Source organism: Vitis riparia, chromosome 12 (assembly GCF_004353265.1).
Source record: "Vitis riparia cultivar Riparia Gloire de Montpellier isolate 1030 chromosome 12, EGFV_Vit.rip_1.0, whole genome shotgun sequence".
In the NCBI taxonomy this organism is placed as follows: domain Eukaryota; kingdom Viridiplantae; phylum Streptophyta; class Magnoliopsida; order Vitales; family Vitaceae; genus Vitis; species Vitis riparia.
This window is the reverse complement of record NC_048442.1, coordinates 22,378,126-22,403,985: the sequence shown is the minus strand read 5'-3', so window position 1 is coordinate 22,403,985 and position 25,860 is coordinate 22,378,126. Positions and strand designations below refer to the sequence as shown.

Below are 25,860 nucleotides of genomic sequence, written 5' to 3'. Positions count from 1 at the left end.
TGCCTTGCACTTCGTCAAACTCGACATTGAGTCCAACAAGAAACTTGTAAATCCGATTGTCCTCCATTGTTTTCTTATGTTGGTTACAATTTTCTGGGGATTTCCATTCATAATCGTTGTATAAATTCAAGTCTTGCCACAACCTTTTCAGTGAGTTGAAGTACTTGGTGACAGAGTCATTTCCTTGTCGAATTTCTCCAAGTTTCAGTGTTAACTCAAAAATTTGAGACTGATTTCCCAGATCAGAGTACATCAGGTTAATGTTATCCCATAATTCTTTGGCCGTGGGATAACATAAATAATTGGAGCTAATGTCTTCATCCATGGAATTAACAAGCCATATCATGACCATAGATTTCTTGGCATCCCAGGTAGCATAAGTCAGATACTCCTTTCCTGGTGCCTTCTTGTCTTCGGTTAGGTAACCTATCTTCCCTTGCCCCTGTATATACATACGAACCGATTGAGACCAATGCAGAAAATTATCTCCATTCAGGTGGATGGTGGTAATTTGGACTAAATGCGAGGTGTGGGTTGATTGTGTCTCAGAAATTTTAATAGGGGCTGGTTGAGATGCAGTCGAATTTTCAGACATGGCTATAGTGAAACAGATGAAGGAAAAAACGAAGAAAAGACAAAGAATTCTAGGGTTTTTGAAAGGAGAAAACAAAGACCCAACCTGTCTCTGGTACCATGAAGAAAAAGAACATTTTTTTCTTTTCTAAGATGGTATTTACACAACTATACAGTTTCCTTCTTATAGGAAAGTCTAATATACAAAATTAGGAAAAAATAATTACTGTTCAACTAATATCTCTAATTTACAGGGTTGACTAAACAACATAATACAAAAATGTATACTACAACTATCATATCCCTCAAATCTCAACACTTTCATGTCCAATTTGTTTGTTAGATGTTCAAAAACTGGTCTTTGAAGTCTCTTGGTTAGGATGTCAGCTAGTTGTTGTGTAGTTGGAACAAATGGCGTGCATATAATACATGCTTTGAATTTTTCTTTTATGAAATGTCTATCAATCTCCACATGTTTAGTCCTATCATGCTAAACTAGATTATATGCAATACTGATTATAACTTTATTATCGCAATAAAGCTTCAAAGTGTAGGTTGTTGGTTGTCTCAGCTCTTTTAGGACATGACTAAGCCACAACACTTCACAAACCCCATGCGTCATCACTCTAAATTCTGCCTCCCACTACTCCTGACTACCACACTCTGTTTTTGACTCTAAGTAACCAAATTTCTCTAGATAAATGTGCAATACCCTGAGGTTGATCTCCTATCAGTCATTGAATTAGCCTAGTTTGCATCTATGTATACTTCAACTTCTTGTTTTTTATTCTACTTAAAAAAATAGTTATTTTCTTAGTGTATTCTTCAAGTACCTTAAAATTTTATAAGTTGCTTCGAGATGCATTTCAAAAGGTGAAGGCATATATTGACTTACCATACTAACTGTAAAGGCAATATCCGGTCGAGTATGAGATAAGCATAGTTGTGAAAGACATGTTTCAAGCATGCTTAGGTGCAAGGCGGCCCAATGCGAACCGTAGACGCCTCGCCTTACTCTAGGCGATGCCTGTTGAAGGAGGCGCGACTTAGGCGTGCAAGGCAAACTATGGTATATGGGAAAAATAATTTTTCAAGGTTTCAATGGGAGTTTTGAAGTCAAGGGCTTTTGAAGGCATATGGTTTATTAAATAGGCTGTACTAAGGATGGCATCCCCCCAAAAAGTCATTGGAACATTTCTTGCAAACACAAGTGCCTGAGCTACTTCAAGGAGGTGTCTATTTTTCGTTCAGCCATCCCCACACATGTAAATTGGTGGATATTGTCATTTTGAGAGAAGAACGTAGTTAGACTTTCATTGAAGTACTCAGTTCCATTATCAAATTTAATCACTCGTACTTGGACACCAAATCGTGTTTGTATCATTTTGTAGAAGTTTTGCAAAATATTAATAGTTTCAGATTTCCTTTTTAATAGATATACGCAAGTAGTCCTGCTGCAATCATCAATGAAACTAATAAACCACCTAGCTCCAGAAAGACAAGTTACTCGTGAAGGTCCCCACACATCCGTATGTATAATAGAGAAAGAAACTTCACTTCTCTTATTATTACTCAAAGGATAGGGAACCCAGTGGTGTTTTTCCAATTCACACACTTCACACTTGAGCTTAGAGTTATCTAGGTTGATACAAAGTTTAGGATACACCTGTTGTAGGTAAGCAAAACTTGGATGTCCTAATCTCTCATGCATCAGCCAATAGCTTTCAAAAAATCCTTCAACAGTCCTCTTTATTTGATAACCCTAAACTTTTCCTCCTTCCTCGGTGTCTAGGTAGTATAGGCCATTTCTCTCCTTAGCATTGACAATCATCTTCCTTGAAGTAAGGTCCTGGAAAACACAATGATTTGGGAAAAAAGTTACTGAACAATTGGAGGTTTTGGTAAGTTTTTTGATTGACAATAGGTTACAAGACATTTTTGGAACATGCAGTACATAAGTGAGGGTAATCTTTGGTGAAAGAGACACATTTTCTCTACCAATAATTGGAGTAAAAGTTTAATCAACAACCTGCACCTTTTGTTTGCCAAAACAAGGTATATATGATAAGAAAAAATTGGATTCTTTGGTCATATGATCACTAGCTCTTGAATCAATGCCCGTTGGAAAAGACAATACTTGTCTAAGGGCGGGAGAATCACTCTGATTAAGAGTACCCTATCTAGCATTCCTATTTATCAAATGTCCATCTTTAGAATGCCTAAGTCAGTGGCTAAAAGGCTTGAGAAATTACAAAGAGATTTTCTTTGGGGAGGGGGAAACATGGGCAGGAAAATCCATTTAATTAATTGGAAGGTGGTGTGTACTCAAAAGGAGAAGGGGGGTCTTGGTATTAGGAGGATGGGGTTATTGAACAAGGCCTTATTGGGCAAGTGGATTTGGAGATTTGCCGTTGAGAAGGATGTCTTGTGGAAGAAGGTAATCGGGGTGAAGCATGGGTTGGAGGGCTGTGGTTGGAAATCTAAGGAAGCCCGGGGGCCCTTTGGAGTGGGAGTTTGGAAGGAGATTTTAAAGGAGAAGAGCTGGTGCTGGAATAACTTGAAGTTCAAGGTGGGGAGGGGGACCAAGATCATGTTCTGGACTGATCATTGGTGCGGCACCGAAGCGCTGTCCCAAGCGTTTCCTCATATTTTTGCCTTGGCAGTGTGCAGTAATGAATTGGTGAATGATGTGTGGGACCCAAGGCTTGGCCAAGGAGGGTGGAATCTCATATTGATTAGAGATTCTAATGATTGGGAGCTGGTGTTGATAGAAGATTTGCTCTTTTTGCTAAGGGACATCAGAGTAACCCCAGAGGAGGACTTGGTGCTTTGGAAAGGTGGGGATTCTGCCAGTTTTCGGATTCGGGTGGCTTACAATCTGCTGGCAGCCCCTAATTCTATTGTTTTTCCGAGAAAAAATATATGGGTGGATAAGGTCCCAACCAAAGTGGCGTTTTTTGCGTGGGAGGCTACTTGGGAAAAAATCCTCACGTTGGATAGGCTGCAAATGCGTGGGTGGCAGCTTCCAAATTGTTGTTTTTTGTGTGGTTGTGAAGAGGAAAATGTAAATCACATTCTTTTACACTGTACAGTGGTTAGGACCCTTTGGGAAATCGCCTTTGCCTTATTTGGGGTTCAGTGGGTGTTTCCAGAGAAGGTCAAAGAGGCGTTGTTTTGTTGGCGGGGCCCCTTTGTGGGTAAAAAAAGGAAGAAGATATGGAAGACCATTCCGTTATGTATTTTTTGGACGGTGTGGAAGGAAAGAAATAAGTTAGCTTTTAGAGGGGGTCTTTTGGCTATTCAGACTCTTAAGAATTCCTTTGTATGTAGTCTGTGGAGTTGGGCTAAGTTGTATAGGGGAGAGGAGTCCTCTTCACTTCTAGGCTTCTTGGAGTGGGTAGCGGTCCCCTAAGGGCTGGTGAGGTGTTCTTGTTTTTGTTTTTTTGGCCTTGTGGCTGCTTTGTATACCTCCTGTATGCGGTGTCGCCTTTCGGCCTTCTTTAATATATTTTCTGCTGTTGCTTATCAAAAAAAAAAAGTTAGGATCCGAAGTTTCTGGTTCTGTTATTGTTCCACGTAGATACCTCATCTTTCCCTTGACTTAATAGAAAGAGTTTGGTTGACCGAGACCACTCAAGGAAAATATGATCATTGAGTTTTTGGGTAGTGATTTGGAGAGTAGGATTATCAAATTGGGGGCGAAAGGAGGAGCAGACACCAAAATTTGGAGAAAGAACGACGGAGACGACAAAAAATGGAGGAAAAAAAGTAAGGCGAAGTCGCTAGAAAAAATTGAGCCCAAGAAACTACAGTGACTCCGATACCATATTGTTTCAAAAAACTACTCTGATATTTGATTAAACAAATAATACAAATATATAATAGTGTCTAAGAGGCAAACACCCAATTTATAGCTGTCCTAATCACTAATTTACAGCTATCCTAGTCAATAGTTGACTTTTACAGTTATCCTAATTTGTACATTGATTGACTAATTCTACCAAGCTAATATTAAGAGCTAATATATACCGTATATAGGTTCTTTATAGCTGATCAAACCCTATGATTAGGTGATTTTGTTGATTTCCCACATGAGATATTGGGTCTATTTAGGGGGAGCAACCAAATTTGTCTGGCCATCCTCTGTCATAATCAAAGAGGATGAATTTTCGCTGGCCCCAATCATAGTCGTCTTGACCATGGGAATTTTTTGATAAATAGCCTATGCTCTGATACCATGTAGGCTTTGAGGAAAATAGATTTTTATTAATCCTCTTTTCAAAAAAATAAAATACAAAGGATACAATATAAGTTTAGAGACTCCTCTAATTAGAAAATAGGAACTTCCCTAAAAAATAGAATAGGAAACTAATTATAACTAAATCGGAATTTAAAAAATAAATATCAAGATAAAATCCAAATTTAAAAATAAATATCATATTTTTTTCCCTTTTACTAAAAAATAATAATAATATTCCTAGATTCCCCACAGTTCACTTTGGGGAACATGGATTGTGATTGTTTCATGGGTAGAATTGCATAATAAACAAGAAACAGAATGTGGCAGCCAAGAAGATGAATGTAAAGACTGTAAATGTAGCTAATGCTATTTGGGATAGAATGTTGTAACAGGGCTTTGATCTGTGGAAGTTCTGATATGCTGTTTTTTTTTTTCATAACTGAATGTCATCTTAAATTTTGGAATAAACTCCTTAGAATTCTCTATTTGGATTATTTGTTCTTATTTCATTTGAGGTTTTTTGTGCTTGTCAATTCCAAAGCACTGGCCTTGAATGCACCCAGCCTATATTTTCATGGTCAAGTATCACAATAGAATTCTAATTCTATTACAGTGAAATCAGATTCACATGAAATGGACGCCTATGTCTGATTTTGATATTTGGATGTGTTGCAGGAGCAACCAAGAGGCTTACTGTGGCCAAATTCTGTAGTCATCTTTGCTTGGGCCTCTAGTTAGCTTGAAATTTCAGTTTTTTATTTTTTTTTATTTTTATTTTTTTATTCTGATTTATTTTTTAAATTGGAGAGGGTGTGGGGCGCATGGTTGGTTTTGGTGTGGCCTTATGGTGGGGGTGTGACACACAGGTAGCAGTTTGAAAGTAGTCTTGACTGCTAAATACTAGGTTAATAGGTCAGTTGAAGGCTAGGTGATGTTTGATGTACAAATTTGGTTTTTTTTTTGGTTCTTTTTAAACGATGGTCCTTATAATTTACTATTAGGTTGATGACTGTTAAATTTCGGTAGTCCAATGCAACTCTTACTTGTTCAGGCATGTTGAAGGGTGAACTAAGTCTTGTTTTCAACCTGCACTTATTTTGTGTGGAAAAAGCTGAAGCTGCATGGTGTAATTCTTTACAGAATTCTGTTAACTTGCAGAATAAGTATATTTTTGCTGTCAAGTATAATGCCCTGAATTTCAAATGATCATGCACCACCTTTGATGTGTACAAGTGTTTTTGTTTGTTTTGTTTTGTACTTAATAATTGAAATAACCAATCCCTTGTTTCCTGATATAATAAGATGGCACATGAGCTTCAAGGAATTTTATATAGCAATGTCCATCCTGTCAGTGGTGGTCCATACCAGATAGCTTCTCGTGGTGAAGAATCATTTCTGAAAGATGTTATAACCCCTATCTATAATGTCATGCGCAAGGTAACTGTTGTATTATTCCACTGCATCACTCTTTGTTTTCTGCTTACTATTTTATAAGTTGTTATCTAAATTTTATATTTTATATATATATAGATATATTTTTATTTTTTTTATTTTTTGGTGAAAAAGGAAGCCAGGAGAAACAAAGGAGGCAAAGCAAGCCACTCTAAGTGGAGAAATTATGATGATCTAAATGAATACTTCTGGTGATGCTTCTTGACTATTAATTTTTCTATCAACGCTGTAGCTAAGTATCACATAGCTAAAAAATCTGCCTCTTCAGGTCTGATAAATGTTTTCGATTAGGGTGGCCAATGGAACTGAAAGCTGGTTTCTTTATGCACACTGATATGAATCCAGTGACATCAGGTTCAAAGGAGGTATTTATCAAAATGATATTAATGTTCATTTGCTACAAACAATGTATTTTAGTTGTATTTTTTAATCTATAATATCCTCAATATATTATGATATTTTAGGAAGAAACATGACATTAAGTAGCTCTAAAAATCTTGTTTGAAGATTAGTCCAAATATTTCCTGCCATATTTTTTCCTTTCTTTTAAAAGTTTACCCAAGATTTCTGTACCAAGAAATCTGGGTAAATTTTATATAGGCTAGAAGTTAGATTGTTTAATTTAAGAGAATTTTTTTATAGTGCTAGAATAGGAAATTTCTTTCAGTAAATTAGTTGTATTTTCTGGTTGTATTATTACCATTGATCTATAGGAGGTTAGGATATTTTCTTAGTTTAGTGCTTTATAAGTCAACTAGTTACTCTATATATTTTGTAATATTTTTTCCTAAGGAATGAATCAGTTTTTCATATTTTCTTTCACAAATTCACATGGGAGCAGACCCATTTTAGGTTCTTAGGTTTATAGGCCTTTATTTATGTTCTATTTTGGTGGAGTTGATTGGCACCATTTTGTCCTCCACGACCTTCATCGCCATTATCCTTACTGCTTATTTCTCAACTCACATCCTTCATTGCTGTCATTTTTGTTACCACTTTCTCCAAAATCTTCTTTTCTTTCAATTTCTCCTATCAAATTCTATTCTCCTTCAACCATGTTTGAAACTCCTAAGCCCACCAATACCACTTCTGTAGCGGCTTCTTTTAGTGCCTAGGTATCCATATGCTTTGAAACTCCTACCCTCCAGGGAGAAGCAAAGGGAAATTCTAACGCGTTAGTGGGTTAGCAAGACCACCAGTCAAAAGTGATCCTAAGCATGAGATTTGGGAGGTAGAAAACTTGATGGTAATGTCTTGGCTAGTAGTCTCCATGCAACTAGACATCAGTAAGACATATCTACTTCTCTCCCATGACTAAGGACATTTGGAAGATTGTTAAAAGGACCTGTCCCAAGGTTGGTTCCACCTGCTAAGTTTGTCAAATTATGAATACCAAACAAAGGTCTTTAAGTGTCACAAAATACTATAACTCTCTTGATTGATAGAGTTAGATTCTTGCCAAAACATGGAGATGTAATATGCCGCCTACACAAAGAAGATGAGGGACATGCTGAAAACACATTTAGTCTTTCAATTTTTTTTGAGGCATAATCCTAAATTCCATCAAACATGTGTGAAGGAAAGCCTCAAAGAATTGATGGGCAATAAAATTGAAAATAGTGGTCCTACAACAAAAAACTTTTGTTCTAGCGGTGTCTAAACTAAAACAAAATGTAGGGGACAACAAGAAAACAGTGGACAAGGATTAAATGTGATATGATTATTGCAACAAACCAAGACGCATAAGACCCATTTGTCGGAAGCTACATGGAAAACCTCAAAACTTGAAACTGATCAACAGCAAAAGATGAAATCAGCCTGCCCGATTGGGACAAGCCAATCATACAGCCATTGTTGAAGAAAAATCAGAATAGCCAAGATTTAACAAATTTGATATTAAGAGGCTAAAACAACTGTTGAACTAACTGAAGAATTCCCTTGCATACTCCTCTTCAAATTCAGGTTCTTATTCCATGGCTCAATCAGGTACAAAGGCTTCATTCTCCTTGGTTGCTGGCTTAGGATCTGTACATATCTCACCCACCTTAACCTTACACTCTCCTTCATGTCCTAAAATTTAAATTATAGTTTATTCTCTACTGGAAAAATCGTAAGAGACTTGAATTGTTTTGTTGAATTCACTCCCACTTGTTATTTTCAGGATTGTTCAGGAAGATGATTGGCATGGTAAGTTGAAAGATGGACTTTACTACTTGGATACAGATTAGAGAAGTGGAAAAGAAGAGTCTCAATTCTTGGTTTTAACCCATAAAACTAGTTTGGACTAAATCCTTCTTTTGCATAACCATATAGGACACCCCCATTCTCTTTGTTAAAAGGGTTGTTCCCTTGTTTGAGAAAATAGATGTTTGCAAGTTTCATTGTGAGTCATGTTGATGTAGGACAACCCTAGGATGGTTGCCTACACTCAAGGGTAAGTGGGCTAGGGTTTTATTTTTAGGGTGTAAGGAGAGGAACAAGGAATAAATTTTATGGTAGAGAAAATTATAAGATAAGAAATAGAGAGAAAGAAGAAACAATGAAGAAAAGATGGAAAAACCTTAGAGTCTCACTAAGGCCTTCTAGGAGTCTCACCTAGAAGAAAATCAATGGAGTCTCACCATTGAGGGTTGCAACCTTACAATGAAAGAAAGTATAATATTATTCATCAAATTCATCCCTTTGATTTACATTGATTAGCCTATTTATAGGCTTCTCTAAGAAATCCAAAGTCTACTAGGACTCTAATAACCTATCATGACTCAAATTCTAATTATATTATAACTCAACTAGCTAATCCTAATTAGACTCCAATAAATACCAATCCCTATTCAATTCTAATTAATATTAATCCTACTTAAAGTTTACTTAGGTCTTCCCTTTCTTCCTTGAATAAACTTTAAAAGGCTTTCCCCCATCACATGTACTTTAGCTAAACATCATCGTGTGGGCTTTCCAAGAAAAGAGATTCAATTTGTTTCTCCATTCAATTTAATTCATTCAAATGTTTGGGGCTCAATCCGAGTTACCAATTTTTTAGGAACTTGTTGGGTTGTTACTTTTATTAATAATTGCACTAGGACCACTCAGGTTTATCTCATGAAGTCTAAGTTTGAAGTGCCCTTAATTTTTTTGCATTTCACAAATTTTTCGACACTAAGTTTGAACCAATATTCAAACTGTAAGATCTAATAATGACAAAGAATATTTCAATCAGGAATTGATGAATTACTTGAACAATGAAGGCATTCTATGTCAGTCAACATGTGTTGATGCCTAACAATAGAATGGGGTGATTGAAATAAAAATAGACATCTTCTGGAGGTCGCATGTGCTCTCTTATTCCAAATGAAAGTGCCAAAATGATACTGGGGTGATGCTATACTAACAATTGCATACCTTATCAACAGAATGCCAACTAAAGTCCTAGAAAACCAAGCATTTGTGAATAAACTCATAACACTATTTCCTAACTTTCAAGGTGGGTGTGTATCGTATATTCATATCCATGAACAATTACATGGAAAGTTGGATCCTAGAGATGTGAAGGTGTGTTCTTATGGTACTCCTCCACAAAGAAAGGCTACAATTGCTATCACCTTCCTACAAAGAAGCATTATGTCACTATGGATGTGACTTCTGTAGAGAATTAGTCATATTTTTATAGCACCTATCTTCAAGAGGATAATATATTGGGCTTGGAATATAGGTGGGATTGGGATGTGGAAGAAGAGTTGAAAGAAGGAACAAATGTCATTGTTGTTGAAAAGAATGATACAATTGGCTTTTGAAAAGAAAGACAGTGGTTAGAAGTCTTTATGCAGATAAAGATGATGGGAGCAGAATGGTTGTTGACCTAAATAAGAGAGTTAACCACAATAGTCTTTCCTACTATCAATTAGATAGTGCTTCATTAAAATACTTGCTGAAAATCCTGTTATAACTTCTCCTAATCCTCTCATAAATAATGAAATCATGGCTGAGAAACTTAAGACTCCAATTCTCAATGTGTACTTCAAGAAGAAAAGATCCATCATCACTTCTTTGACTCCAATTGTCAACCTTGAAACAGGCAATGAAAATAATGATCTAAGTCTAACTTCTATTTCAAAAATCTATTCTCTTATTAATCTTTCATCTACCTATTGCTTTTAGAAAATGGGCTCGATCTTGCACTCAACACTTGACGTCTCAATTTATGTCTATGCAGAAATTTTCACCTCAATACTAGGCCTTTATCTCACAAGAGCTATCTTAACGAATACCCACCTTTGGTTAAAAAGCCTTAACCTCAAAATCATGGAAAAATGGCCTGAATGAGGAGAACATAACATTGAAATAAATAACCAGACTCAAGAGATTGTTGATTTATTAGAAGGAAAGAGACACGTGGGTTGCAAATGGATCTTCACCATGAAATACAAATTTGATGGATCATTGGACAGATATAAGGTAAGACTTGTCACCAAAGGGTACACTCAAACTTGTGGTATAGACTACCATGAGATATTTGCACCAATGGCAAAGATGAATACCACTAGAATTCTTCTGTCTTTAGTTGCTATGAAGGAGTCGTCTCTATGTCAATTTGATGTGAGGAATGCATTCCTTTATGGGGATTTAGAAGAGGAGGTTTATATGAACATACCATAGGGATACAAAGTGAGAGAACATAAGAGCCAGGTATTTAGACTGAAAAATTCACCTCACACATGGTTTGGGAGGTTTACCTAGTGTATGCTTGATCAAGGCTATTCCCAAAGTCAAGGTGATCACACCTTATGCTTAATAGGGAATTTTTATCTCTCAATAGAAATAAGCTCAAGATATCCTTCAGGAAATAGGTGTGAGTGGTAGCAAACTCATTAGCACTCCAATAGAGGCCAATTATCAGATAAGAGACAAACAAGAGAAGGAAGAACCAATTGACTGAGGTGTTAATCAAAGAATGGTTAGGAATATTATCTACCTATGACACACAAGACCGGATGTAACTTATGTTGTTAGTGTGGTGAGCCTCTTAAACCACATCTTGAAGTTGTTTATAGAATTGTTAGGTACTTGAAAGGAACTCTAGGGAAAGGCCTCTTATATTAGAATGGTGGTGAGCTTAATTTAAAAGCTTATACAGAAGTTGACTAGGTTGGCTCCATAACAAATAAAAGATCAACTACTAGGTATTGCACCTTGTTAAGAGGGAATTTGGTTACTTGGAGAAGGAAAAAACTACTAGTGGTGGCTCGTTCTGATGCAGATACAAAGTTTAAGGAAATGGCACCGGGGATATGCAAATTACTCTACTTGAATGATGCTTTATTGTGACAATAAAGCGGTTATAAACATAGCACACAATCTCGTTAAACATAACTAAACCAAGCATGTATAGATTGATAGACATTTTGTAAAAGAAAAGCTTGACTCTAAACAAGTTTGTATTCCATATGTTTCATCATCCAACTAGGTCATAGATGTGCTCACAAAATTAGTATTAAGTACAGACTTTCAATAGGTAATTTGCATGCTTGGAATGGAAATTATATACTTTCAAGGAGAGTGTTAGTATAAGGAATTATTTTTTACAATAGACAATTATTTTTAGTAAATTAGCTGTAAATTTCTGGTTGTATTAGTACTATTGATTTGTATCTTCTATGTATACGAGGTTAGGATATTTTCCTTCTTTAGCACTGTGGGATATTTTCATGTTTTCTATAGGTTAATTTAAGGGATCCTTTTTTTTTTTTTTTGATAGGCAAAGCTTAATTCAGGGGATCTTGTCAATCCTTCTTTTGTATATGTGTATTGTAAATTAGAATAAAATGAGTTATATGATAGATTATCCCCTTTTTTCAATGTGGTATCAGAGCAAGAAGTCTAACATTGCTAAGATCCATATAGCCTCCATTGCTTAGTCACATAAAACCTTCATTGCTGTTAACTTGCTCATTTTTTTTTTCAAGCTAGCCTTAATTGCTAGTGACTTGGTTCCCCACTATAATTCCTTTGAGATTGCCACTGGTTTTCTCCTGAACTAGAAACCTAATTTTCTTTTTCCTGAAATGTCTGAAACCAGTGAAAATACACCATCCTCTCAAACAACCTTGCCCTTCAATCCCTCCTCCACACTCCAAACCCTACCCACCGTTATCTACTATTCACAATGACAGCCCTACACTTTAAATCACCTTTCAAAAACTCAATGGCCAGAATTTCCTGCCAAGGTCCCAATCAGCAAAACTTTTTATTACAAGTAAAGGGAAGATGGGATATATTGTTAGTCCAACTTATTCAAAGATTAGAATAATGGCACAAGTATATCTGATCAAATAAAAAAAAAAAAATAATGGCACGAGTATATGAGTTGTAGCGCTGAATTCATACTACTAAGCTGGGAAGTTGGTTTGTGACTGAATATTACAACAAACTTTGAAGTCTATGGCTTAAATTAGATCATTACCAGCACATAAAAATGGTAGCTACTGGAGACACTGCCAAATTGAAGAAGATAATGGAACAAGAGAGGGTATTTGGAACTCTTGGCTATTCTTAATCCAGAATTAGATCAAGAGTACAAATATTGGGGAAAGAACCTCTTTCACCCATCAGGAAAGCGTATGCCTACGTGATTGAAGAATAAAGGTGTTGAGTTGTGATGCTTGGAGGCACTACTCCAGAAAATTCAACAGTGACTACTTTTGGTCATTTCCATCCATTGGTGTGAATATTGTCATAAACCAATGGATGTTGGAAATTCAAGCCAGTTAGGGATTGAGGGGGTGATTCAAGTTACTGTGGCAGTGTTATCACGTATGTTTATCTAGCACATGAGTGAACTTCCTTGGAGTCACAATTATAGTTTTTATCGTAACTTTATTTAGCACTACGTGAATTGATATATTGTGAACAATCATTAGAAAAACTTCACAAGCTATATAATATGAACCTAAGAATTTACATTTTCTGATATTTTTTTTAATTATGTCTTTTTCTTCTTTCATTAATTTGGGTTGTGACCTCTGTGCTGTTGCATGGTTTTTTTTGGTAAGTACTGTTTATTATTGTATAGAGTTCCTGAAACATTCATGAGAAGTCTATGTATTTTCAGGGGCCTAATCCAGTCATTCCAGGAAAAAGGAGTTCCAAGACGAACTTTGTGGAAGTCCGTACATTTTGGCATCTTTTTAGAAGTTTTGACCGAATGTGGATCTTTTTTATATTGGCTTTCCAGGTAACCTCAAAATTAGGTTGTGAGCTCAGTTTTTGGTTGTTAACTTTATCTACATTGGCACTTTTGTTGGTTTTCAGGCTATGGTAATTATTGCATGGAGTCCTTCTGGATCTCTTGCTGCCTTGTTTGATGAAGATGTCTTTAGAAGTGTTCTGACAATTTTCATTACCTCTGCTTTTCTCAATCTTTTGCAAGGTATTTCTTGGTGCTCTCAGTCATTTGAATTTGTTTTCCCATGTTCTTATTGTGTTTATGGTGTCAATTCTTGTTAATCACAGATTTAAAATCATCCTTTCACTGTATTGTGTTTGGCATCTGTATAAATATTTATCAGTTTGTATAGTAGTTACATTCATTCAAATTATTTCTTCCCTCTTTTAGTGACATGTTTTAGATTTAATGGTTTTTCTTATATTTCTTTATACCGTGTACAATCTCTTATGCAGCTACACTTGACATAATTCTTAGCTGGTATGCTTGGAAGAGCCTGAGATTAACCCAAATACTTCGGTACATCCTGAAATTCGTACTTGCAGCTGCTTGGGCTGTAGTCCTTCCAATTGGTTATTCCAGCTCTGTGCAGAATCCAACAGGACTTGTGAAATTTTTCAGCAGTTGGATAGGGGGTTGGCGAACCCAGTCTTTTTATAGTTATTGTGTTGTAATTTATTTGATACCAAATTTGTTGGCGGCATTACTGTTTTTGCTTCCACCTCTACGGAAAGCCATGGAACGTTCAAATTGGTCCATTGTTATTCTTCTTATGTGGTGGGCTCAGGTAAGCACAATGAGCATATGTTACCTTTTAATGATAGTTTTATTATTGTTGTTGTTGTTGTTGTTGTTATTATTATTGTTATTATTACATCCTCTTCTCCTCAACCCCTTTATTTAATTAACAAGTGTTTAATGTACTGCAGCCTAAACTGTATGTTGGTAGAGGCATGCATGAGGACATCATCTCACTTCTCAAGTAAGAAAAAATGTTCTTGGTTCATTAATTCATATTCTTTTTTCTATTGCCTTTTCTTGGAATAGGTGCCTTTTTTTTATTGAAGTTGCCTGCTTGGTCCTAGTCTTCTCAAGTTTGCATAAGTCTCCATTTGTTTGTTGTAAAATGAAGGGTTGAAAACTAATTTCATATGAAAAGGAAATTTCCTTGCCTTACAGGCAATCTGTAAAACCCAAAAAATTAACACTTGATGGCAAATATGGTGTTGGATGCCATGTTTCAACCATTGATTTTAATGTCTTATATTTTTGTTTGATCTGAAACAATAAAATAGTGTATATTAAGAGAGCAAGAGAAGGGTGAGGGATCGTCCTCACAAAATACAAGAATCCAATCAAAATGTGACAAAAACTTCCTCACTATACAAGGAAACCTATACAAAAACTTTTTTTGATAGGAAACAACAAAGAAATATATTGAATTAGAAAATAGGAAATACAAAAGAATCCTCTCACAAATGAAAACTAAACAAATGAATACCAAGAGCAAAAAGCTATGTAGTAATTACAAAAAGCAACCTCTCCTTACTAACCCACACCCTTGGAGCTACACACCTATACAAAAACTAATTACAAGCTAATCGCCAGTTAAGTTAAAAAACATTGAAGGGAATGCCTTTAAATGTAGTAGTACAAGAAGCCTATAAGGAGGAATAGATATGAAGTAAATCCCACATTGTCTCTACTATCCTCCATTTTTCCTCAAAAATCCTAGCATTTCTCTCTCGCCACTCTATACAAAGCAAAGTGAGGCAAGCGATTTGTCAAAGGGTCTTGCCTCTGATAGAATTCCCCAAACCTCTAAAAGAGATGGTCATCATGTCGCATATGCTCCTAGGTGGAACCCAATCCATATTGACTAGACTAAATAACTTGTGCCATAACCTTAGAGTTATTGGACAATGTAGAAAAAGATGGTCAATCGACTCTCCACCCCTGATACCTAAGATTCACCAATTAGGGTTAAGGGACTTGTAAGGTCTTCTCACATGGAGCAATCTCTTTATCTCACATCTTGTTGTTCACACCCACTAGAACATGATCTTCAGCCGAAATAGCCCATACGTAGTTCCCAACCTTGTATTGATGAGATGCAGCTTCAATTAGCTGTCTCACCTGTGCATGAATTGATTCAATAAAATCTGCCATCTTTTTCGGCCTTCACATTGACCCTCTTTGAGTTTGGAATAGGAACCAAGTCTATAACACTGTTAGGATTCAAGCCATATATCGCTCCAAATGGAGAAAGTTGAATTGTGTGGTACTTTGAGGAGTTATAGGCAAATTCAGCAAGAGGAAGAATCGAATCACTAATGCTTTGGCTTGTCTCTAACCAAGCATAAAAGAAGATTACCTAAGCTTTTGTTAACAACTTTTGTTTGCCAGTTTGTGGGTGGAAGTGCTGAAATCTCATTCTATCGCAATGTTCAAGACCATAATGTTTTCCAAAGTGTTCAGCAAACTTAGAATCTCAGTCAGAAACGATAAAGTGAGGAACACCATGCGACTTATAGACCTCTTCAAGGGAAGGATTAGCCACATTAGTAGTAGTATCCATTGGTTTTTGACAAGCGATGAAGTGAGCCATTTTTTGATAATCTTTCTGCTACCACCATTATAGAATCAACTCGCTGTTGGGTTGGTGTAAGACCAAGCAAAAAGTCCATATTCAATGCTGTCCATGGTCTATTGGGCACCAGAAGGGGTATATAAAGTCCTGCATTAGTAGCTTTTCCTTGGACCATTGGCATATATGTTATCTTTCTACGTTACTTGTAACATCTCACTTCATACCCAGCCAAAATTAATCTTGTTACACTAAGATGATGCACTTATTAATTTCTAAAATGTTGCAAACCATGCTACTCAATGATAATCTTCTCCCTCAGAAAACAATTTGGGATACACAATTGATTACCCTTGAAGAGATAATCATTCTGGAGGCTGTAACCATGCTTCTGTCCAGCAACAACATCATGCAAAATTGGGCATAAATAATCCCTTTGTACAGCTCTTTGAAGCTATCAAATCCCAACACTTGGACTAGCATCACAATACACTTTGAAAAACTACTCAAAATTAGCTAAGGCAAAAACAGGAGCTTCTTCCAGTGTTTTTCTCTTTTTTTGGGTGAAAGCTTTCTTCTTCTTCCTTGGTCCACTAGAAAGAGTCTTTCTTCATCCAAGCTGTTATAGGTGTAACAATGGTGCTGACATTTTGAATGAACCTATGGGCAAAAGTGGCTGCTACATGAAAATTACAGCCTTCATGGGTTGTAGATTGAAATGCCAATCTTGAATAGCTTCCACTTTCTCGAATTGCTTGACCCACCTCTTCGGAACGCTTCATTCACTCGGTCAAATTTGCAAGAGTCTCCCGTGTGTAAGAGATTGGACCGTTTTCTTTACTCAAATGAGTGGGGGCTGCTCTTTCCCCAAGGCCTTCAAGAAGCCCTAATTAGAAGGACCTCGGATCACTGGCCAATTGTTTTGGATACCAACCCGTTTATGTGGGGCCCAACACCTTTTAGGTTTGAGAATATGTGGCTACAACATCCTAATTTCAAGGAGAACTTTAGAAATTGGTGGAGTGGTTTTCAAGGAAACGGATGGGAAGGCCACAAGTTCATGAGGAGACTACAATATGTTAAAGCCAAATTGAAGGAGTGGAATAAGTTTTCTTTTGGAGAGCTTAATGAAAAGAAAAAAAGTATCCTCAATGATTTAGCTAACTTTGATGCCATTGAGCAGGTAGGGGGTCTCACTTCTGAATTGTCAAGTCAAAGAGCCTCAAGAAAAGGGGAGCTAGAGGAATTAATTTTGAGGGAGGAAATCCATTGGAGACAAAAAGCTAGGGTGAAATGGGTTAAGGAAGGGGATTGTAACTCTAAGTTTTATCATAAAGTGGCTAATGGCAGGTGAAATAGGAAATATATCAAGGAGTTGGAGAATGAGAGGGGCTTAGTGTTGAAGAATGCCGAGAGTATCACAGAGGAGATCTTACTTTACTTTGAAAAGCTCTACGCGAGCCCTACAGGAGAGTCTTGGGGTGTTGAAGGATTAGATTGGTCCCCTATTTCAGAAGAGAGCGCGTTAAGGTTGGATTCCCTTTTCACTGAAGAAGAGATTTCTAAGGCCATTTTTCAGCTGGATAGGGACAAGGCTTTGGGGCCTGATGGGTTTACTATTGCAGTATTCTAAGACTGTTGGGATGTGATTAAGGAGGATTTGGTGAGAGTGTTCGCAGAATTTCATAGGAGGAGAATTATCAATCAAAGCACTAATGCCTCTTTCATTGTTCTATTACCCAAAAAGAGTTTGACAAAGAAAATATTAGATTTTAGACCCATTAGTTTGATCATTAGTCTCTACAAGATAATAGCCAAAGTGCTCTCAGGGCGTCTAAGAGGGGTTCTACATGAGACCATCCACTATACTCAAGACGCTTTTTTTCAAAGGAGACAAATTTTGGATGCAGTTCTTATAGCGAATGAGATAGTGGACGAGAGAAGACGATCAGGAGAGGAAGGTGTCGTTTTCAAAATAGACTTTGAAAAGGCCTACGATCACGTGAAGTGGGATTTTTTGGATCATGTGTTAGAAAAGAAGGAGTTCAATCCTAGATGGAGGAAATGGATGAGTGGATGTTTATCCTCGGTATTTTATGCAATCTTGATGAATGGTAGCGCTAAAGGGTGGGTTAAGGCATTGAGAGGATTAAGACAAGGTGACCCTTAATCCCCTTTTTTGTTTACTTTAGTCGTAGATGTATTGAGTAGGATGCTTATGAGAGCAGAGGAAAGAAATATGTTGGAGGGTTTCAGGGTGGGTAGAAACAGAACTAGGGTGTCCCATTTGCAATTTGCTGCTGATACCAATTTCTTTTCTAACATTAGGGAGGAAGATCTGCAGACTCTCAAGAGTCTTTTGTTAGTGTTTGGCCACATTTCTGGGCTCAAGGTCAACCTTGACAAGAATAGTATTTATGGCATCAATCTTGATCAGGTTCATCTTTCAAGATTGGCTGAGATGCTTGATTGCAAGGCTTTCGGCTGGCCTATACTCTATCTGGGTCTTCCTTTGGGTGGGAACCCTAAGGCGTGTGGCTTTTGGGATCCAGTGATTGAGAGAATCTCAAGTAGATTAGATGGGTGGAAAAAAGCCTACTTATCCTTTGGGGGAAGGATAACTCTTATCCAATCTTGTCTTACCCATATGCCCTGTTACTTCCTTTCCTTATTTAAGTTACCCGTTTCAGTGGCTGCAAAAATCAAGAGGTTGCAAAGGGATTTTTTATGGTCAGGGATTGGGGAAGGCAAAAGAGATCATTTAGTGAGGTGGGATGTTGTGTGTAAACCGAAGGCAATAGGGGGTTTGGGTTTTGAGAATATTTCTTTGAGGAATCTCGCTCTTTTAGGGAAATGGCTTGGAGGTATCCTAGAGAGGGTTCAGCTCTATGACATCAGGTCATATTAAGCATTTATGGTTCACACTCCAATGGTTGGGATGCTAACACTTTAGTCAGATGGTCACATCGCTGTCCTTGGAAGGTTATTGCACAAGTCTTTCAGGAGTTTTCCTTGTTTACTCGGTTTGTGGTAGGAAATGGGGAAAGAATTCGGTTCTTGGAAGATTTGTGGTGAGGGGATCAACCTTTGGGAACCCAATATCCAAGACTATTTAGAGTAGTCGTGGATAAAAACATTCCTATTTCTTCAGTTCTCGGTCCTACTCGTCCTTTCTCTTGGAATTTAAATTTCCACCGTAACCTGTTAGATTCTGAGATAGAGAACTTAGAAGGTCTCATGCGGTCACTTGATGAATTGCATCTATCTCCTTCGGTCCTAGATGCCAGATTTTGGCCATTATCCTCTTCAGGGCTTTTTTAAGTCAAATCCTTCTTTCTAACATTATCTCAATTTTCTGGATCTTCTCAGGTTTTCTTTTCTAAGTTCGTTTGGAATTCTCAAGTTCCTTTCAAAGTGAAGTCCTTTGTCTGGTTAGTGGCACACAAGAAGGTGAATACTAATGACATGCTACAAGTGAGAAGACCCTACTAAGCCCTTAGTCCTGATATTTGTATTCTATGCATGAAGCATGTGGAATCAGCATATCATCTTTATCTTCATTGTTCCTTGACGATTGGGTTATGACATAGGTTATTTTAGTTAGCTAAGATGGATTGGGTTCCCTCGAGGAGCATCTTTGACATGATGTCCATCAAATTTAATGGTTTTGGTACTTCTAAGAGGGGGATAGTTTTGTGGCAAGCTGCGAGCATCGCTCTAATTTGGGTTGTGTGGAGGGAAAGAAACGCGAGGATTTTCGAGGATAAAGAAAGGAATTCAGAGTTTCTTTGGGACTCTATTGTTTTCCTTGCTTCTCTTTGGGCTTTTTGTTCCAAGGCGTTTAAGGGGACTCCCCTTAATGTGTTACAACTTGATTGGTTAGCGGTGTGTACTCCATAAGGAATGGTCCTTTATAGAGAGTTTGTTTGTTTTCTGTGTATTTTCCTGTAATTTAGTTTTCTTTGGCGGGAGGATTTCTCATCCTTCTTATTGTACTTCTTTTTTCTATCAACATATCTATGTGTCGTTTCCAATAAAAAAAAATAGCTTCCACTTTCTCATAATCAAATAATATCCCTTTTGATGATACAACACAGCCTAATAAGATCAGTCTGTCCATGACAGAGCTGTACTTTTGAAATTACAATATAAGTTCTCTTTTTGTTGAATTTCAAAGATGTCACCAAGATGGGATATGTGGCGTTCAATATTATGAATGTAGGCAAGAATATTATAAAAATATATAGCCACATACCTCCTAATAAATGGTTTTGGCAACTGGTTCATTACGTGCATGAATGTCCTTGAAGTGTTAGGTAGGCTAAAAGGCATGACTGGCCATTCAGACAAGCCCTCCCTTGTTTTGAACGCAATCTTCCATTTATCTCCAGGTTTTATACAAATTTTGGGAACCACAAAGCATGTCCAACATGTCATCAAGGCACAATATAGGGAAACAATATCCAGCAGTTATCTTGTTTATGGCTCTACTATCAATGCACATGCACAAACTCCGATCCTTCTTTAGCATAAGTAGTTCTGGTACAAAACATGGACTCATGCTTTCTCTAATCAAGCCATTCTCTAGTAACTCTGCAACTTAGAGGTTCAAGTCTTCATGCTCTTTAGGACTCATTTCATAGGCCGCCTTAATAGGTAAAATAGAACCCATAATGAGGTCAGTATAGTGCTATAATATCCCTCATTGGGGGTAGCCCTAAAGGGAGATCATTAAGGAACACATCCACATACTCCATCATGGATGGCTCAATATTCCTAGGAATATTAGTGGCTGCAATCTTTTCCTTAGCCAATGAGGTATAAATATGTCCATGTTCTTGAGCTTCCACAACAAACTTGACTCTGAAAGGAAGATTCACATCCTTCCTCAAATTAGGCTTGGAACCAAACCTCTTTCATATGGGTCCTAAAGTGATTTTCATATCATCTTTCCATAAATGTTCTTTATCCATGGTGGGTTGTGTGTCTATCATATTGCTAAGGCTGCCTTAGTAAAATGTGGCATGTATCTATTGCAACTATATCACAACATATATCATTTTCCAATGGAAAGTGAAATAAGAAAAATGTCATGAGTTTTATGACATTACCCTTTCAGAACCGTTGCTAATTTGTATGGCTTTAGATGCTTCGCTTGGTTTAACTTCAGTTTATCAACAACTTCTTGAGACTTTTACAACTTCTGCTATTAATAATTAATTTGTGCACCTTTCCACTAATTGTAAAAATACTATGAAAGATGTTAGTTCTCGGCCAATCTTCTTCATTTTATGCTTTGAGAGTATCAAACTTTTCCTTATAATTAGAGCATCACCCTTGTCACCATATGGGATGTCATCATGTTTCTTATCAACAGCCTCATCATAAACTAGTTCTTCTTCCTCTTCAATTTGCTGTTGTTTTCCCTTATCTTAATGACCTGCTGAAAGCTTTGCAACAATATGAAGACTTGTTCCCGTCCTCACCACATTTTTAACACTTAAAGCTAAATTTAGTTTGATTCCAATTTGCTTTTCCAACTTTATGAAACTGGTACCCAGCTCCAGCAGTTGATCCTCTCCATGTTTCAGGTTATGTACTATGCTGTCCCCTCACTCAGAGTACCCTGCTAGAGACATTACCCATCTTGTTTTGATTTTTGTACACAACCAAAGTCCTTTTGTGAGCCTCAGAAATAGTTTCAAGTTGATGTAAGCTTCAGTTCTCTTGAGTTCCTTGTCGTAGGCCCCCGATAAACTAGGCTTCTTGCTGTTCTTCATGTCCAGAAATCTCATTCCTAGCCACTAAGTGATGAAACTCTTCTGTTTACTCATTTACCAACATGTTTCCTTGCTGTAAATTATGCCAGTGCTGATATATGATTTGAACTTAAATGGGTCAAAATTTTCTTTCAGCTTTGTCTTCATTTTTTCTCAATCAGCAATCCTCAATCCTCAATTTCCCCCTTCTTTGTCTTGTTAATTTCACTTGGCTCCACCAAGTGATTCCTTTTCAATTGGATAGCTATCAGCCTTACCTTCTTATCATCTGGGCTTTCCTTATATCGAAAAGTTGTCTCAATTGTATTAAGCCAATTGATAAACTTTTAGGCTTGAATGCTGCCATGGAATTCTGAGATCTCAATCTTTAAATTTGACTCCGCTATTAATCATCTGGATCTACTGGGTCTCTATGACTAACTCAATTACGAAATGTATTCTTTAAAGGAATCAACCTATTATGATATTTTGACTTCATGATCAAGATTTTCAAGTTTTGTCAATTGTTGTCTCAAATTCTCAACTTGTCTCCTTTTTTTTTTTTGGATCAGAAACGAAGAAAAATTCTCAACTTGTCTCCTTAGTTGATCAATCTCATTTTTGTTGTCAAAAGGTGGATCAGTCTGGGCTGCTATTTGGTTCCTCATAGTCTAGGAGGCATGACTGATGAGAGTGAACTAAGCGACCCCATATCAACCAGCTTTGATACCACCTGATGTCCAAAAGTTGGAGAGTAGTGAACAACTGTTAGTTCAATGTTGTCTAGTTGTTAAACTCTGCTCTATGTGATCATCTCTCCAAAACAGAAGAAACGAAGACCAAAAGCTAAGAATGAAACAAGGAGAAATAAGCTTCTAGGGTTAGAAAACCTAAGACACTACCTGGTGGATGAAAGAAAGGCTTGGTAAGCCTTCCTCTATTTTCAACAAAAAAATTCCAAGAAAAATTGATCATAAAGTCTAAAGAAAATAAATTATAAATGTTACCCTAAAACAATTAAATTCTAGCCATTAATATGTTTTAGTCTTGTTCATTCCTCTTGTTTATATCAAAGACTTAAAACAAACAAATACCTTTATGAAGTGGCACCCTTTTAGCACCCTAACTATGGCCATACCAGCCTGTCTCTAGGTATCATGTTCACAATGTGCCAGCAGCCCTTGCTTGGTCTCCTGCAATGCCAAAAGCTACACCAAGTTGAGACCACATGTGCCAAGCCCTCTACTGAGCCCCCATGTTGCATTGTAGCCCCCCATGACTTCTATCCATTTTATGCATGCCTTGGCTGAAACTTTGGTGGTGTAACTCACCTTATAATGAACAATTGACCCTTAGGCTGTCCATCTCATTTTTTGGCAGGTCTCAAGCCTTTTGAGTGCTGCCAGTGACACAAAAAAGTTCAGCCATCTCATCTACTAGATCATATATCTATATATATGTGTCACTGTAAGAGATGGATGTGCAGTAATCTTTTGTAAGCCAGCAGGCAGATGAAGAACTTGTCACTAACCAAGAGCATAGATTTTTCTTAATGAAAATAAAAATAAAAATTACAGTTATATTTCAGGCTTAGAGGTAAAGGATCTAGTTAATTTATAAATCAAAGTGTCTCCTGATTAAAACAAGAAGCAAACTATTCTGAATTATCATGCAACTATTGGAGCTGCCTCCAAACAAAATGGAAAATTAAAAAAAAAAAAAAGAAGAAGAAGAAGAAGAAGAAGAAGAAAGAAAAGAAAAGATAAGAAAATCTCAAATTCCATGTAGAAGCTCGAGTCCTAAGTTACTTTAATTTTAGAGCGCAAAAAAATTCAAATGAAACAAACAGTCTAAAGCTTTCTGATAAAGTTCTCTAATTTGGGTGCATTAGTGATGGTATGAACTTTAGAGGTAAAGGATCTAGTTAATTTATAAATCAAAGTGTCTCCTGATTAAAACAAGAAGCAAACTATTCTGAATTATCATGCAACTATTGGAGCTGCTTCCAAACAAAATGGAAAATTAAAAAAAAAAAAAGAAGAAGAAGAAAGAAAAGAAAAGATAAGAAAAATCTCAAATTCCATGTAGAAGCTCGAGTCCTAAGTTACTTTAATTTTATAGTGCAAAAAAATTCAAATGAAACAAACAGTCTAAAGCTTTCTGATAAAGTTCTCTAATTTGGGTGCATTAGTGATGGTATGAACTGGAGGTGCTTTATTCCTCAGGTACACGCTGTTCTGGATCACACTGCTGATCAGCAAGCTAGCATTCAGCTACTATGTGGAGGTGACTTTGTTCTCCTTTTACTTTATTTTTAGGTGTAGCATTGTTTGTGTGTGTGTGTGTGTGTGTGTGTGTGATTTTAAAGGTTAAGGCACAACTAGTATGATCATTAAATGATTGAGCATTTGGGCATGTTCCTAGAGTTTTTAAGTATAGTCTTGTTGGTTGTTATTTGATTAGTGGTTTATAGGTGAAGGTACAATCAAAATGATCTTTAAATGATTGGGCATTTAGGTGTAGGCCTAGATTTTTCTAGTATAATCATGTTCGTTTGTATTAGGTTTAGTAGTTTGAAAGGTGAAGGCACAATCTATTATGAACTTTAGATGATTGTGCATTTTCATGTAGGCCTGTGGTTTTCAAGCATAGTCTTGTTGGTTTTTGGTTGTCATTTTGTGTGTGTGGCCCAATTTGTTATGTAACCCTAATAAAAGATTAAGTACAAATCATATGCAAAAATAGGAAATTTCATTGTTTTCCAAAACCATGCCTACCTCCATTGATGGGAATGCAAATTCCACTATCAGCAATATGAACATGTTATAGAGGATAGATGAATTGGTTCAAAGCGCAGGCCCTGCTCATTGTATCTTCCCCTCAATTCGAGCAATGAATAAACTCATGTTTCCATGCTCTACATTAGCCATAAAACAAACCCATATTTTCCATGCTCTACATTAGCCATGAAACAAACCTATATTTTATTTCTCTGCTGGTTGTTTCCTTTCTCTCCCTTTCATCTCTGCCAGAGCCATGAAAAATCCTTGTAGGCTCATCTCTATTTCTGATGGATATTTCCTTTATGAATTTTCTTTGCATGACATAAGATTTACATAGATTATAAATCAATACCTTATTAGACCAGGACGATTTCCATTCTGGTGAAAAAAACATCAAGAAAGTTCTCTTCTACATGAAAGTCTCTACAAAAAAGTATTATAAAATAAGATAGGAGTTCTCCTTCACAATCCTGTTGCAATTCATCTTGGGCTTGTTATTGACATTTTCCCTTGCACTCCTGTTTCGGTTCATGTTTTGCATGTCATTTAGAAATTCCTCTACACTGGTTTAATTCAAAATTTCCTTTACATTCTGGTTTCAGTACATGGTATGCTGTCATTTGTAGATTTTCCAACTCAGTTGTTTTTAATATCTAATTCTACATTTTCTTTCTAAAAGATATTGCCATTAGTTGGACCTACAAAGGCGATCATGGCAGTGCCTGTTGGCAGATATAAATGGCATGAGTTCTTTCCAAATGGTAATGCTCAGTTATTTTGTTATTTTTTCCTGTTTCTTTTTCTCCTTTATGGCTATCTCCTTACTCATTTATGTTTTGGAACTGTTATAGTAAAACACAATTATGGTGTGGTTATTGCAATATGGGCTCCCATTGTTCTTGTAAGTACACTATAATATTTCTCTACAATTATGTATATAAGTTTTCAAGTTATCTTCTGAATACTGACATTAGTTTATTGGTATATAGGTTTATTTCATGGACACGCAAATATGGTATTCTATATTCTCCACCATTTTTGGTGGCATTAATGGCGCCTTCAGCCACCTTGGTGAGGTTAGTGGCCAATTTGTATTCAAAACATGGTGAAACAAGTTGAAGAAAAAGTTAGTGACCTTTTGAAACCCATGAATATTGGATTTTCCAGTGGGCAGAAATGAAAATTTCTTTTCTATTTGACTTTTCTGGGAGTTCTGATGGTTAGGGATACAATTTATTCCTTTTTGA

General features: G+C 36.7%; 1 protein-coding gene across 1 annotated transcript in view; it reads left to right on the top strand.

Annotated features, from left to right (window-relative positions):
* The window catches only part of LOC117926577 (callose synthase 7), an 87,714-nt gene that overhangs the window by 37,849 nt on the left and 24,005 nt on the right, over window positions 1–25,860 (top strand). Inside the window, exons 10-20 of the mRNA XM_034845718.1 lie at window positions 6,116–6,250; window positions 6,380–6,456; window positions 6,534–6,630; window positions 13,371–13,493; window positions 13,571–13,688; window positions 13,940–14,271; window positions 14,414–14,466; window positions 24,056–24,116; window positions 25,293–25,374; window positions 25,465–25,514; window positions 25,603–25,689. Of these exons, the coding sequence (XP_034701609.1) occupies window positions 6,116–6,250; window positions 6,380–6,456; window positions 6,534–6,630; window positions 13,371–13,493; window positions 13,571–13,688; window positions 13,940–14,271; window positions 14,414–14,466; window positions 24,056–24,116; window positions 25,293–25,374; window positions 25,465–25,514; window positions 25,603–25,689 (1,215 nt within the window). The remainder of the gene's footprint in view (window positions 1–6,115; window positions 6,251–6,379; window positions 6,457–6,533; window positions 6,631–13,370; window positions 13,494–13,570; window positions 13,689–13,939; window positions 14,272–14,413; window positions 14,467–24,055; window positions 24,117–25,292; window positions 25,375–25,464; window positions 25,515–25,602; window positions 25,690–25,860) is intronic.